The 16,983-nt window shown below is 29.8% G+C and overlaps 1 protein-coding gene across 1 annotated transcript; it reads right to left on the bottom strand.

The window, feature by feature from the left end:
* Window positions 1-286: 286 nt before the first annotated feature.
* Window positions 287-9,109, bottom strand: LOC114381796 (polyadenylate-binding protein 7-like). Its single transcript, XM_028341013.1, has 9 exons — window positions 8,733-9,109; window positions 7,900-8,018; window positions 7,603-7,796; window positions 7,016-7,275; window positions 6,805-6,911; window positions 6,540-6,729; window positions 5,860-6,140; window positions 5,438-5,573; window positions 287-578 (listed from the first exon to the last, which is right to left on the bottom strand). Exons 1-9 carry the CDS (start codon window positions 8,926-8,928, stop codon window positions 574-576), a joined length of 1,488 nt encoding a protein of 495 aa, XP_028196814.1. The 5' UTR covers window positions 8,929-9,109; the 3' UTR covers window positions 287-573.
* Between the last annotated feature and the right edge of the window lie 7,874 nt (window positions 9,110-16,983).

The following is a 16,983-nucleotide window of genomic DNA, read 5'->3' as shown; positions in this document are numbered from 1 at the left end:
ACTTAAAACTTTAAAATTTTGTTAATTAAATTATCCAATAGGTTTATTTATCTACAATTGGGAATGTCATAATAAATTGATTTATCTCTCTCTCCACTTGCAGACAAAGTAAGATATATATCCCACCATTTTCCTTTGAACCAGAGGGTATGTTAGGATTCAGATTGTATCACGTGCTAGGTTCTTTGATCATTATATAAGGGGGTACACCTCCCACAACGCAAATGGCAATTGGCAAGTACTTGACCAAAAGACAAGCTTTTCTTTTCCTTTACAAAAAATGTAAGATGAAAAATCATACAAGAATTAAGTTTATCCATGTAATCGACATCCAAACCAGAATTTATCCCGGTTACCATCAATATTCACTATTTTCCGGGGTTTTTTTTAACAAGAAAATATACTAGAGCATATACCTGTAAGGTTCAAAGATGTAAAAAATCATTATCAGATATCTCAGTTCTTGGAAAATCTTCAACCACGTCATGATCTAAGCTCCAAACTGGTAACATCTCACTTGCTCGGCCTGTTCTACTAAGGCAGAAAGTCTCTTCTGGAATCTTTGCAGCTACACTAGGCTGTACAAGATAACATAATAAATATATCATTGCAATCAAGAATTCAAAGGAATAAACTGTCTTCACAGTTTTAAACTTAGAAAACAAATACTAGAAAACAAAATTTTGATCATTTTTAATGTCAAAGTTTATTTCTGAATATTTTTGGGTGCAGTTTTTATAAGTTTCACATGTTTTTCATATAATCATCTCCTGCCTTTATGTCTTCCATCTTTTCATCCTCATTTTTGTTAGAATCAGAGGAAAGATAGAGCTAAAAAAATAGGGATATATGAAATGTATTATTGAGAAGTTATTTCAATTACAACATGTATTGAGCCTATTTATAGGCAGTAGTAACTATGCCTATTTAAAAAGTTAACCGGTAAACCTCTTGATTACATACTAGAGGTATTGAATTATCCTTTTAACACCTCCTATAATTCAAAAGCTCTAGACTTATACTGAACACTGCTAATAAAACATCAGAAACACACAATGTTTAGCATCTTTCTCAGCATCAAAAACCTCTCAGTCTTCAATCCTTTGGTCAAAATATCAGCCACTTGAACTTTTGTTGGACAATGATGCAAACCTATCCTTCCTCTGCACACTTGATCCCTGAGAAAATGAAACTTAGTCTCTATATTTTTGCTTCTCCCATGGCTCACAGGATTCTTGGCCAAATCTAAGGCAGATTTACTGTCAATTTGCAGCTCAATCTTCTCAAAACTGCCCCACTTCAACTCAGCTAGTAAGGACAATAGCCAGAACCTTGACACAATGCATTGCAGGTAGTTACATACTCAGCCTCACAGGTTGACAAAGCAACAACATCTTGCTTTCTTGAGCTTCAGGATATTGGAGCACCTGATAACAAGAACACAAAACCAGAAGTGCTTCTTCTATCTACTTTATCTCCACACCAGTCTGAGTCTGTATAACCCATGAGATGTAGATCACCCTTCACTTTCTGATTTGGAAACAAAATACCACAGTTTTTTGTCCCCTTTAGGTATCTCATGATCCTCTTGGCTGCTGCTAGGTGAGATTGCTTTGCTAATCACTCCAACACCATAAGAAATCTCTGGTCTACTGTGACAAATGAACCTCGAACATCCAATAATTTGTCTATACAAAGTTGCATCTACATTTTGTTCACTTTCTGAGTTGTCAATCTTCAGATTGGCCTCAACTGGAACTGCTACTGAGTTGCAGTTTTGCATGTGAAACTTCTTCAAAGTTTCAGTGATGTATTTCCTCTGATGCATAATAATGCCTCTGCTAGTCTTCATGAACTCAATGCCCAGGAAGTAAGAAAGTTCTCCAAGGTCAGTCATCTCAAATTGACGTGTCTTCAAGTTCTCAATTTCCCTCATATTGCTTCCTGTAATTACCAAGTCATCTACATAAAGGCATAGCAGCAGAGCTTCATCATTCTTGAGAAATTTCACATAGACACCATGCTCTACAATGCATTTCTTGAATCCATTGTCAGTTAGGAATGAGTCAATTCTCTTATTCCATGCTCTAGGTGCTTATTTGAGCCCATAGAGTGCTTTCTTCAACTTTAGCACTTTATCTTCTTGTCCTGCAGTCTCAAATCCAAGAGGTTGTTGTACATATACTTCTTCTAGGGGTCCATTTAGGAAGACAGACTTTACATCCATTTGCCATAGTTTCCACCCTTTCCAACTTGTCAAAACAATTATCAACCTCACAGTCTCAAACCTAGCCACTGGTGCAAAGACTTCTTTGTAATCATAACCTTCTTTCTGCATAAAGCCCTTTGCCACTAGCCTGACTTTGTGTTTAGCAATACTCCCATCTGGTTTGAGCTTGTTCTTAAAAACCCATTTGACCTTTATAGCTGTTTTGCCATTTGGTAGACTAGCCAGCTCCCATGTCTTGTTCCTCTCCATGGCTTTCAACTCTTCTCTCATAGCTTCTAATCATACTTCCTTTTTAATTGCTTCTTGGAAGGTGACAGGTTCTACTTCTCCCATTAGTGCTAGATGAACCAATTCACCATCATCTTCTATTGTACTATCAGGAAACATCTCATAGTCTTCTAGTCTTGTTGGCAAGCTTCTAGTCCTTGTGGATCTTCTTCCCTCTACTTCTTGAATTGCACCTGTAGGTTTAGCTTGAACTTCACCGGTAACATCATCAGGTTCTGGTTCACTCAATGTTTCTGTGTTAGTATGCATCATTGGCTTCTTGCTTGGATCATGCTTGTCCTTCATCCATGTGTTCAGCTCATCAAATTGCACATCCCTACTAAAAACTATTTGATTCGTTCTTGGATTTAAGAGTTTGTATGACCCTGTGAGATTGTAGCCAACAAAGATCATGTGTTCATTCTTGTCATCCAATTTCTTCCTTGTTGGATCAAGAATATGTCTATAACATGTTGAGCCAAAAACTCTCATATGCTTCACAAATGGTGTTTTCCCTGACCATACAGCTTTTGGTACTTGATTTTTAAGTTGTTGGGTGGGGCACCTATTCAGTACATATGTTGTTGTGACAACTGCTTCTCCCCATAGGGCTTTAGTAGGTTCTTTCCTCTCAACATGCTCCTCACCATGTTCATGATGGTCCTGTTTCTTCTCTCAACCACACCATTGTGTTGTGGTGTGTAGGGGGCTGTTACTTCATATAAGATGCCTTTGCCTATGCAAAAGGCTTCAATTTCTCTAGAGTTGAACTCTCCTCCTCCGTCTGTTCTAAAGATCTTCAACTTCTTCCCTGATTGTTTTTTAGTCATGGCTGTGAATTTCTTCAGGTTCTCAAATACTTCACTCTTAACCTTGAGTAAGTATGTCCACATTTTCCTGCTAAATTCATCAACAAAAGACACAAAGAACCTGTTCCCACCTAGAGAGGGAACCTCAAATGATCCACAAACATCAGAGTACACTATATGTAGTAAATTATTGGCTTTAGTGGGTGTGTAGTTGCTAAATGATGCTCTTGTTTGTTTGCTAATCATGCAATGGTCACAAACAGATTTGGGAATTCTAACTTGTGTCAAACCAGTCACCATATCTTTTGCATGTAGAAGGTTTAAATCTTTGAAATTGAGATGTCCATACCTCATGTGCCAAAGCCAAGACTCGTTTGATTTGGTTTCTGCATTTAGGCACTGAGAATCAAATGCTCCTAGCTTCACTTAGAAGGTCCTGTTCTCTGAGATTTTGGCCTTCGGTATTTTCTTCTGCATTTTGTCAAAGATCTCCATTGTGCCATCATGGAGGTTCATGCTGAATCCTTTCTGCAGTAACTGACCAGTGCTTAACAGATTGTTCTTCATTGTGGGAACATACAAAACCTCTATTATCAAGGTCTGGCCTCCATCTTTTCTTTGGATAAGCACATCACCTATTCCTTCTGCTTCAATGACTCTATTGTCTGCAAATTTGACCTTACTTCTCTTCTTCATATCAAAATTCACCAGCCACTCTTTTAAGTCCAGTCATATGATTGAAGCATCCTGAGTCAAGATACCAAGTATCATCATTTCCAGCCTCTGTATTTGTTGTCATCATCAATAACAAGGTGTTGTCTTCTACATCAACATCTTTACCTTTTTCCTCTTTCTATCAAATCTTTTCTTTCCTCCTCTATACTGCCTGTACCCTCCTCTACCATTGGACCATTCAGTTTGTTTTGAGTCATGTTTTTCAGCTTCTTGTTGTTGAGGAGCCTTTCCAGCATTTGATCTTGGATCTCTACCCCTACCTCGTGTTTTGTTGTAGCTTCTACTATTGCTTCCTCCTCTTCTGTGAGTTTGTGCTTGCAACGCCTGATCTGTGTGCCTCTCAGTGGTTCTTTCATTGAGCCGTTGCTCATTGGCTTCAAGGGATCCTTGAAGTTCTTCGATCTTCAGAGACTCTATTTTTCCGAATTCCTCCATCACTACAACGATATGATCGAATCTTGGGGTTAGAGTTCGCGATATTTTTTCAACAATCATGGATTCTGTGATCGTTTCGCCACACAATTTCATCGAATTCATCAGCTTGATAATCCAATTGAAGAAATCTACAATCTTTTATGTATCCTCCATTTGCATTAGCTTGTACTGACACCTCATGGTTTGCAACCTTACTTTCTTCAATTGATTTGCACTGGCATTTCCCTTTTCCAGAATGTCCCATGCTTCTTTGGAAGTTGCAGCTCTTGCAATCTTCTCAAAATGGGGAATATCCACACACTTGTGAAGAAGACACATTGCCTTGCAGTCTCTCTTCTTGTTCTCCTTGTGGATAGCTTTCTGCGTCTCCGTGGCCCCTTCAGGAAGGCTTGGGTAGCCTTCTTCCACGATGTCCATGACATCTTGATAGCCGAGGATCGCCTTCATCTGGATGCACCATCTTTCCCAATTCTTGCCATCGAGGATGGAGAGGACGGTGGCAAAGCTTCCGGTGTTAAGAGCCATTCTTGCAGCAGACTCCCTGGGATTCCTTGCTCTTGATACCAAATGTTAGAACCAAAGGAAAGATAGAGCTAAAAAAAATAGGGATATATGAAATGTATTATTGAGAAGTTATTTCTATTACAACATGTATTGAGCCTATTTATAGGCAATAGTAACTATGCCTATTTAAAAAGTTAACCAATAAACCTCTTGGTTACAGACTAGATGTATTGAATTACCCTTTTAACAATTTTTAATATTTTTTTTGTTTATAAAACGAAAATGACAAAAATTGAGTGTACTTCCTAGTTAAAGGTTATAAACTTAAATGAAACAAGTGGCAGTAGCATCACCTAGTGTAAATAATGTGCCATACGGAACTCTAGTACTATAAACAGAATGTAACATCTTTGGATTTATGTTCAGTACATAAAAGGGGGAAGAAAAAGAAGCAAACCTGCCGAGTACTCAACTGCCTGATAGTATTGCAGTTGCGGGATATATACACTAGAGTAAGCTTTTCCCAGTGAATTCAAATTCCCATTCATCCTGCTGCCCCTGTTCTGCCTTTGATGCCTAGTAAAGTTAGGAACCTGTGTAAGAGAGAGAGAAAAAAAATTCATATAAGGCTCATTAAAGATATCATCAAACCTGTTTTTCCTAATAAAAGAATTTCATTTCTGCAGTGAAGATTTTATGCAACTAAATATTTTACGTGAAAGAATAAAAGTTAGATTTTGTATAAAGATGTGGCTACTTCTTTAATTGTAAATATTTTCCCAAGAAGTATCTATTTTCCCCATAAATAAATATAAGACAATCATGAAAAGAAGTAAATGAAGACATTTAATTTTTAAGTTATGCAAATTTGTCACTCACAATGGGAACCTGTGAATGTTGAAATGATCTAGAGGGAGGCACAAAGTCATTAGCCCTCCATCCTGACCTCAATCCCAGAGGTTGATACAACAGCCCAGATTGAAACATTAGTGAAGCAACACTATGATAGAAGTAAGGTGGAACTCCACCAGGGATAACTGGAGTTGAAGATCCATCCAATCCTGCTTGTTGCGGTGCATAGTGGAGATTCAACTGTGTTTTCCTTTCCTTTTTCCTCTGAGCAATAGCAATATACAGTGGTTTACGGTGGAACATGCATCCTGTGGCATATAGCATCAACTTATAAACATAAACAACGTAATAAAGGCAATGCAAACTTTATGGTCCTAAACGGAATTCCTACTTATAAGTAAAGTGTTCTAAAATCATTAAAAAAAAATCTTTAAGGGGATATAAATTCTCAAGATCAGAACATTAATTATAAGTCACTACAAAGAAAATAACATCTAAATTATATCTGATCTTTCAATCACCAAACTTCAAGAAAAAAAACTTTGTGATCCAATAAATACAACATAAAGGTCTTGTGTTCTATTATTGAAATGTTATAGCAAGCACTTATATCCTGTTTCATAGTACTACCACAAATCTAGCTAAAAAAGCAGAACATGTCACATTCATATCCTATGACCTTACAGGATTACACCTGCAAAACTCACCATTAAAAGACATCACAGCTTTATTAGCCTCCTCTGGGTTGGAGAAGCAGATAAAACCAAACCCCTTGCTTATCCCTTTGTCATCTCGCATAACTTTTACAGAAGTTATAGTGCCACATGAGCTAAACAGATCTCGCAGTTCTTTATCGGTAACATCATCATCAATGTTCTTCACATACAAGTTAGATGCCTGGAAGTTAAATGAAGACATGCTATGAAAACTGAAATTGACCAGTTAAATGTAGGAGAAATGGCATGGAATTACCTGATATTTCAATATTTGTTCCTTACGTTTCTCCTCAAATTGGCGATGCAAGATTTGCTCACGTTCAGCCTTCTTTTGTGCCCTAGCTACATACAGATACTTTGAACCTATTTTTGATAAATCAAAAGGCAACAATATGTAGAGAATCAATACCAAGAAGAGGCAATTTGGTATATAAACAACCTGCACAGTAAAAGGGTAAATAAACTACCAAATTGTAATCCATTCATTGCTTCCATTGCCTTTTTAGCATCATCTGGATTCTCATAGTTCACAAATGCAAAACCCTTTGATAGCCCATTGTCATCCTTCGATATAGCCAAGCTAATAATTTTTCCAAAAGAGGAGAACTTTTCCTGAAGAAGTGCTTCTGTAATATCTGAGTCCAAGTTTTTAATGTACAAATTTGTATATTTAGCATCATAGCCAGGCAAAATGCGGTCACCTTTTCTGACAAACTTCCCAACATAACTATTAGAAGAACCAGAATCAGATTAAACTTAATCTTAGGCAATAATGCGAATACAGAAATTGAATACAGTAATTAATTTAAGGCACAAAATGCAAAAGACTTCAAATCATAAGAATATATGGATGATGAAAAACTTTAATTAACATAAGGGTTTTGCTTAGAACACTGGTTAAGGAATTAATAATAAAAAGTTTTTATTAAAAATTACATTGGAAATGCACTGAAAATCATAGTGGGGTGCATTAATAATATTTTTAATAAAATCTTTCTACTTTTTGATTCCTTAACTAGCATTTTGCCCTGAAATAATGGAGAGTTTAGCATACATCTGCTTGTTTCCCACTGTAGAGCCATTCAGCTTCTCAATGGCATTATTTGCAGATTCCTCCCACTCAAATTGAACAAAGCCATACCCTTTGCTCTTCCCATCCTCAGACATTACAACTTTGCTGGACAAAATATTCCCATATTTTTTAAATAAATCATGTAGCCCCGCATTATCTATGGATCCAGCTAAGTTCTGCCACGGTATTGAACACCAGAAACATTCCATTAGAATTCACTTCAAGTAATAATGAACCACACAATGATTTAACTATTTCATACCAAAGCTGTAGATATACCTTAACAAACACATTCCCTCTGCCACTTTTCCTTGCATTAGGATCACGATGTAACCACATGACCCTTATCACTTTTCCATTTAGATAAGAATTGTTTCTCAACTTGATTGCACGAATTGCTACTCAACAAATAAATCAAGGTTAGTGGAATCAGACTACATCAACAGTATAAACATACTAAGGCAATTGAGGTAAGCATCTTGTTTTAAAGATTCTCTAAGATCTCAATCAATATGCTCTAGTTTTTTAAAAGAAAAAATCTTGCAGTTAATAAAAAATTACAATTACAAATTTCAAGCCACACACTATGTCAGTGACACAACTTGGTCTGAATCCTTTAGAAACACGCTAAACTGACAAGAGTCTTCCAAGATTAGCGTTTCTTTACAAAAACAACAATAGTATTAGTATCAATACACCCTCCATTTTCAATGAAGCCAAAATCTGAAACATCAAACTACGTGCCAAGCAACGAAAAACCCTAGATATCCCTCACTTGAAAACCTAGAAAACAAAACACTAAGTAGAACCAACTAGCTAGCTTTGTACTGTTATATCCTCCTACTCCGTTGCACGTTATGGCAATCGATAAACAAAAATGAAAATTCTGTCTCTCTAAACAAAAAAGAATAATCGAAGAAACGATAAAAAAAGAAAAAAAAAACGCAATGCAATTAATATCAGAAATCAAAGGAACGATGAAAATTCTCTGTCTCTCTCTAAACGCAAAAGAAATATCAAAGAAAGGAATAAAGAAAACACCGCAATGCAATTTATCTCAGAAACTGTTAATCGTTAATGTTGTTATATATACGTGTCTCAGAGAGAGATACCGTCTTGCTGAGACCTGAAGTTGACGTAACCGTAACAGAGCGAGTTCATCGTCACGCGGTCTCTGCAGACGCGAACGGAAGCGATGCTCCCGAACTCCACGAAAGCCGCGAAGAGGTGGTGTTCCTGGACGTCTGGGTGGAGGTCTCCGACGTAAATCGATGCCGGAACGGCGGCGACCGTCGCGGGAACCGCCATTGATGAATCGGAAAAAGACGGTGCGGTGGTATGGAAGGAACGAAAGATAGGTCGAAAAAGGTGGCGAGCGACTAAAGCCCTATCTTCAACGACGGCGTGTTATATGAAAATGTTGGTGAGAGAGAGAGGGGAAGAAGAAGAAAGGGAAAAGAGTGCGAGTGACTGAGTGTGAGGACCTTGCATGCACGCAGACGAAGGTGGATTGACCGTTCAGTATATAGAGGTGAACAAGCGTGGAATTATGATCACGCGCTCCGTAGAGAGCGTTACATACACCTCATTTTTATAAAATAAAATAGGATTAATTAAGTTTTTACTCACTTTTTGTAATTTTAATTTTTACTCTTTCAAAAAAATTTGACAAAATTTAATTTTTTTGTTAATTTTTCTTCAATATTTTTAGTCCCTCTATTTTTTAAAAAATTTTATGCTCTCATTTATTTTTATTTTTTAACATTAGTCTCAAACATAAAATAAACAAAACATTAAAAAGAATAAAATAATGACTAATTTTGTGTAATAAAAATAAATAAGGGTTTAAAAATATACATTTTTTTAGAGGAATTAAAACTAACAAAAAATTAATGAAAGATTAAAAGTTATTAACAAATTTTGAAAGGCTAAATTTTAAGAGACTAATTTCCCACATTTGAGCCGATTGAGATGTATGTGTGAGAGATAAATATAATGTTTCCTATTATCTAATCTTTTTTTACATCTTGTAACCAATAAGAAAAATAATTTTTTTGTGTTAATTATTTACATTTAAATACATGTCTTGCTTCAAATGTATCTAAAATCTAACTATATATCTTAAAGATGATAACTATAAGTAAACTACTAAATCCTTAAATGTGGCAAGTTTGTCATTTTGATCTTTGATTTAGGAGTAAATTGCACTAAATTTCCCTATGTTTTGTATTTATTACACAAAATTCCTTCTTATTTTTACCTTACACTAACCTCTCCTAATTTTTGGTCATTTGTTACATTGAGACCCCCTAAACCCCTAACATTGTAAAAAAAAAAAAATAACAGAAGCTAAACATGTAACTTGCATGCACATGTGTTTTAATGATTTATTTTTCCTAAACTAGGTGCATTTTTAGAAATAAAAAAGATTATTTATGTTGTAGTTATGAAGTATTAATAAGGTGAGTGATTCAATAATGAAATGTAATTAACTCAAGCATGCATTTCGCTTCGGACATAGTTTTTCTATAACTAAATTGGTTGATTAACGGATGACTTAATTGAAAGTTTTGCATAACGAAATGTCACTCTCAGGTTAACATCTCTATAACTAATAAGATAATATTTTTTATAATCTCACTTCATTTTGTCTTTTACATCTCTCATCTTTTTTTTGTTTTTATTTTTTTATTTATGAGAAAAATATCAAGGCTCGAAGAAAAGGAGACTTTTCTTCATCTTTGGTGCCACAAATTCTAATGAAATTCTGACAACCTAGCATGAGAAGTTAGAGGAATGTGAAGAATTTCAAAAAATTATTTTATTATGTGCGTGATGGTTCAAGCATATTAGGTACTTAAATAATTAGGAATATAAAATTTAGTTATAAAATTATGTTTTTGGTAATTCAATATAATCTATTTACTTTCTACCAGTTTAACCTTTTGTATTCAAAAAGCATGATTTCTTGAATTTTGCATAGGAAACAATTACTATTCAACCAACACATGTATACCATGTATATGATTCTAAAGGTTTTTTTTTTTATAAAACTAATCAATGTTACTAATGTAAGATAATTCAACTATTATATTATTTATTATTTATAAGGTTGACATATATAGTATCAATTTGTTTGTTCTTTTTAATAAGGGATCTATTCATCTCTATTTAAAAAGCTCAACTGATATCCTAAGTATTAAAGGTTAAAAAAAAATCTTATTATTTATTTTTTCTACAATTATGTAGTACATGTTAGGTAATGATTACACATAAAGTGTTTGTTGTTTTTATAATTTGTATGGTAACACCAAAAACTACATTGGTGGATGACATTGTTGATGGAAGAATTGAGAGGAGGATAATAGTTAGAATAGTCTATTTTGGAAAGTTCTTGACTTCAAGAATGTTATGCAAACTAATTATGTTAAAATGATATGCCTAAATGATTAGATAATGAAATTTATATTTTCTATTTGCTAGAAAATTTTGTTCCATATTGTCAACATTGATTTTTTTGTTGTTGCTAGTTTTTAAATAGAAATCTATCAACGTACATGCTTCCATCAAATGTAGTCTCATCCCATGGTTTGAAATATTGTTGGAAGAAGAATTAATTTGCTTCTCTAATTGAAAATTTGTTGGTTTTACAAAATGATCTCAAATAGAAGACAACAAAGCACACACATATACAAGTTGAACTTATGAGAAGCACAAGTGCTGGTAAATAATGGACTTGTTAAGGAGTAAACACACATAACATGTTTTGAGAATTTAATGTTGTTTTGTATTTTGAGAAATTTTTTTTAAATTTCAATTATTTATGTAATAAAAAAATATAATTGTGATACATTGCTAATGTAAATATTTTTACACAACTAATCAATTAGAAATTATTTTAAATGTGATTTTTTTAGAGTAATAATCATTATAAAAGTAAAAAAATGTTCAATTATATGATAATTTATGATAAAATAATAATGTAAAAATATTTGCATTACCAATGTAATTTAATTAATTTCATAATTGAAGAAAAAATTAAAAATATAAAATGAGATCATTATATGAAAAAGATAAAATATAATTTTATAAAATGTTGTAAAAAAGTTGCATAAAGGGAAATTTTAGCAATATTTAAAATAATAGTGCATTTGAATTAATCTCATAACTTAAGAAAAATAAAAAGTATGAAATACGATAATCTATACTATTTAGTAAATTTTACTTAAAGTTTTTCTAGCCGTTAGATCAATTATTCAACCTTAAAATGACCGTCAGATTTAACTGAATTCAATCTTCCTAAATGCATTTAATGAAAAATTAAAGTTATTTACAATAATATTATTTATATATATAATTTTGATGATTAAATATTAATTTTGATCATTTTAATATTAGGTAATATTCTATTTATGATACAATTTTATTTTAAATTAATAATTAAGGATAGAAATTAAATAATAATTTATTATATTTATTCTCAAATCATCAATAATACAGTAATAAAATAATAATGTACTGTTAGTTTTTTTCTTACCAATAATTAGTTTTCAAATGAAAATAAATTTAATTTGTATTATATTATTCTATTAAAATATTAAATATTTTATAGATATATAAATATTATAATAATAACAATGAATATTATATTAATTCTTTTTATTCACATTCTCATCTTTATTATATTTTAAAATCAGTTACTTCAAAATATATTTAATGAAAAATTATAATTAATAGTACTAATTTAATAAAAATTTAGTTAAATTTAAATAATTCATAAAATTTTATTTTCTTTAATAACGAAGCATATTTATTAATAAATAAATTATATATAAAAAATATATTTTTCAGTTTAATTAATAAAATATATTTTATGAAAAATTTAAATTTATTATATATTCAGATAATTTAATTTTAATATTTTAAAAAAATAATAGGATATATATATATATATATATATATATATATATATATATATATATATATATATATATATATATATATATATATATATATATATATATATATATATATATATATATATATATATATATATATATATATATATATATATATATTACACTTCACTTTAGATTTAGTTTTTTTTTATATAGAAAATTGCATCAACTACAACAATAGTAATTATTATATATGTTTTATAATCATAAATTAATAATAAGAATAATAAATAGAGTTCTTCTGAATTCATATATAAAATTTAATTTTAGTATTATATTTTTATTTTATAAAATCAGAATTTTTTTTGGTTACATTATAAATTCAGAGTATGAAGTGTTAAATATTCATTATCTATAATGAATATAAAATAATTGTAAAGTATGCATTAATAGCATAACTATTATTATAATTAATAATTTTCTCTTTTTGAATTTAATCACATTAACATATGACAACTAACACATAAAAATATTTTAAAAATAGTAATAAATATCAATAATATTTCTTATAGATAAAGAATATGTATAATAATTAAATTATAATATATAAAATTTTGATCACATGATAATCTTTTATAAATAAATATCTTTTTTAAGCAACTATAGATTAATAACTTTAAAATATAGAAAGTAATGAAATTAAAATTTAATAATAATAATAATAATAAACTCATGGCATTGACAAAGAGTATTTAATTTAAGCCGCAATATTGTTAACGAATTCAAAACTTTAAGAATATTACATAATTAAATCAATATCCTCAGATTTATTAAATATTTATAAAAAAAAATATTTTTTTGATAAAAGCATTTAAAAGTTATTAATTATAAACACACAAAATTAAAGTATATAAACACATAGTATTCATAGTAACAAAATAAACACTACAATTTAAATAACTATAAATATGTATTTATTATATTTTTAATTTATATATTTTATATAGGTGTTACATCACTATCTTTTTAAGAAGATTATATCACTATTATTAATTGGAAAAATAAAAAATCAAAGTGAATTTCATTAGGTTTAATATTTTTTTAATACATCATCTCCTTTATAATTAATTATCTTTCTCAATTTAATATTATTATATTTAATATGCTTCTAATATTTTAAAAATTAATTTTATTAACGTACATATTTTATACAGATACTAAATATAAATATAAAAAATATATAACTTAACTTAACCGATGCACAGGTTTAAAATCTAGTTATATGAAAAAATAAGTTAAAATAAATGTTTTTTTTTTAAATATTGTAAAAAAATTATGTGAAGATAAATTTTTAAACATTTTGTAATACACCTTTTTTAATATATTATTTGTTGAATTAAAAAATTGTGTAGGTCCTATTTCTTGTTTGATGAGTTACACATATAATTTTATAGTTTTTAATAGGGTTAATTAAGTTTTTAATACCTTAACTTTTTCATATTATAATTTTTTATCGCTTAGAATATTTTTTGATAATTTTTAGTCTTTCATTAATTTTTTATCATCATTTTTAGTTCTTTTATTTTTTTTTAATTTCTCATTTATTTTTATTGATAAAAAATAATCCCAAATATAAAATAAACAAGGGATAAAAAATTAACAAAAAAAACTAGTTTTGAACAATAAAAATACACAACGGACTAAAAATAGACAAAAAAATTTAGAAGAACTAAAATTATTGACTGAAAATTAACGAAGGATTAAAAGTTATATAAAGAATTTTGAGGGATTAAAAATTTAATCAACTCTTTTTAATAAATTTTAACTTATAGTTGTAATAAGTAGTGTGCTAGAAAGTGTTATTTTCTTACACATGATAATTGTAATGGGATAGAGGGAAGGGAGTAATATACTCTTCTCTCATTTTTCACATTTAATTTCGAGAGACTTGAATTTAGTTATTTTTATATAATAGTAATTATTAAATACTGAAATTTATGTTGATAAACTATTTTGTAAATAAAAAAGTCTATCCATTAATTTTTATAATTAAATACATGTATGGGTAAGTGGGCATTTAATGATAGGATATAAATAAATAGATAACTAAATGGTTATATTAATATTTAAAGATAAACAATTTTGTCTATAGAAACGTCTTTGCATTAATTTTTAGAATTAACTACATGTATGGATAAGTGAGCATTTAATGATAGGATATAAAATAAATAGATAAATAAACGGTTAGATTAAAATTTAAATTTTAGAATTAATTTTAAATAACAAAAATAGTTTTATCAAAATAAAATTCATTTATTACATAAAATATAAAATTATGATAAATATTTTTCCTATCAACTTTTTTATATTTTTACTTAATTAAAATATGTTCTTAAAAAACTGATAAATAAGTATAAATTTTTAATAATGTTTATTAATATTTTTGTACTTATTAAATGAAAATAATATTTTTATATTAATAAAATGGCAAATAAATTTTTTATTTAATAATTTTATATGAACAAAAAATATAATATTAATTTATGTAATGTATAACATAAATATTAATTTAATATATTTTATGAAAAAAATATAATATTAATTTATGTAATGTATAACATACATAGAAAAATAATATATTTTGTTAATTCATTAAATGTGTAACATACATATTAATAGAATAATTTAACTATAAAAATTTAATTCTTAAATATTATAATTTACTTAAAAAGTTTATTTAACTTTTATAAAATATTAAGTTGATGATAAATTTTTAATGAATAAAATAATTATATTTATATATTTAATAAATTAAAATGATTTAAAATAAATAAATAAATTTGGGAAGCATGACATCCATCGTTTGATTAGGAGTGACAAACAAGTCAAACCATTTGGCAAGGATAACAAATTGGCTTCGAAAAAGGAATGTAAGTGGGTGGCAAAATGGTGGGTTGGTAATATGAATATGTCAAAGTACTAATTAAAGAATTAATTTCTCCCAACTCTTAATTGATAATGTTGTTTTATATAAATGGACTTGAAGATCAAATTTCTAATCATGTGTTTAGTAATTGTGTATTTGTGTCAAATTTTGTTGGTCCCATCTCTATTCCCCCTTCTAATTACGCTATCCTTGCAATTGATACATTATATTTAAATATGAAAAAAAATTAAATTGAAAAGAAAAAAATATTTATTAAGGTTAATTTTTCTTTCTTTTTCTTTTTATCTTTTAACCAATTTTCTCTCTTATTTTTTTTCTTCCTTCATCTTTCTCTCTAATCAAACATAATGTGAAGTTTAGATAAATGCATCATTGTGCACACTATATTTCACAAAATATTACAGTTCGACGTTGTGTTTTATTAGAAATTGTGACAAGTAGTTAATGTAGGCAACACTTCCAACAAAAGAGAATCATCTTGCCCAGATTGCAAGGCATTCAATTTTCTCCCTCATATGCCAATAACCTGTTTGATGATCTTGTGGTTAAGCATAAAAGGAATTTGATGAGATCTTACTTTGTGAGGAAATCCTCTTCTTTCAGAAATCTAGCTAAGACCGAATTCATCAGAGACATAAATAAAAAAGAAAAAAACTTTAATCACCGAACAACAACTTTAATGTTGTGCCAGGATTCATCCTTAATGGCAACTCTAAATCATCCAAAATTCATCTCCAAATTTTTCCAATCTCCCCATGCAATGTTATTTTTAAGTGTACCATTAAGGTCATTATTAATTACATTGATCCTTTATTCAGGGTGCATTTTCCCTTACCAAACTAGTTTTCCTCTGGGGTATATATTTATGATAATATAATCATAGTGCATATGATGAATAAAAAAGCTTAAACAAACGGTAAAATAGACCTTGAGATAGGTTATGACTACCTTTTACTGGAGTTTTATCAGAGAGACTATTTACAACTTACAAGAACTATCCATGCCTGTTGGCTTTGTTAATTTGATCCTGAACTGCACATCATCCTCCTCCTTCAAAATTTTATGGAATGGCAATAAGATTTTTTTTTTCCTTCTAAAGGAATTTCCTTCATGGAGATATGTTCCTGAAGGTGGTTGAGTTTTCATGGAGGCTCTATTCCTTTATTTTAAGTTAAATTAAAAAACTAGCAGAGTCCCCCACTTTGTCCACTTAAGCAATGTACGCAAAGCCTTTATTATTCTACTCATTTTTTTTTTTTTTATCTTTATCCTGTTTGTGTTTTACAGCAATGAGCCTTTTCTGAGGGGGATAAAGGGAAAATACTGTAACTTTATTTTTTTCTTCTTTTCTTTTAATGACACACAAACTCGTTGCACAAAATTGGTGAGGCCAATAAGAACAAGAAGCCATGTAAATGTTGCATGGTGAAGAGCAAGGAATGAGACAAGTAGAAACGGAAAAGAAAATACTAAAAAATGTATTTTAGAAGTTCAGAAATAGAACCAAGTCCCAAGAAG

This window comes from Glycine soja, chromosome 13 (genome assembly GCF_004193775.1).
Source record: "Glycine soja cultivar W05 chromosome 13, ASM419377v2, whole genome shotgun sequence".
Lineage (NCBI taxonomy): Eukaryota > Viridiplantae > Streptophyta > Magnoliopsida > Fabales > Fabaceae > Glycine > Glycine soja.
This window is presented reverse-complemented; position numbering and strand designations above follow the sequence as displayed.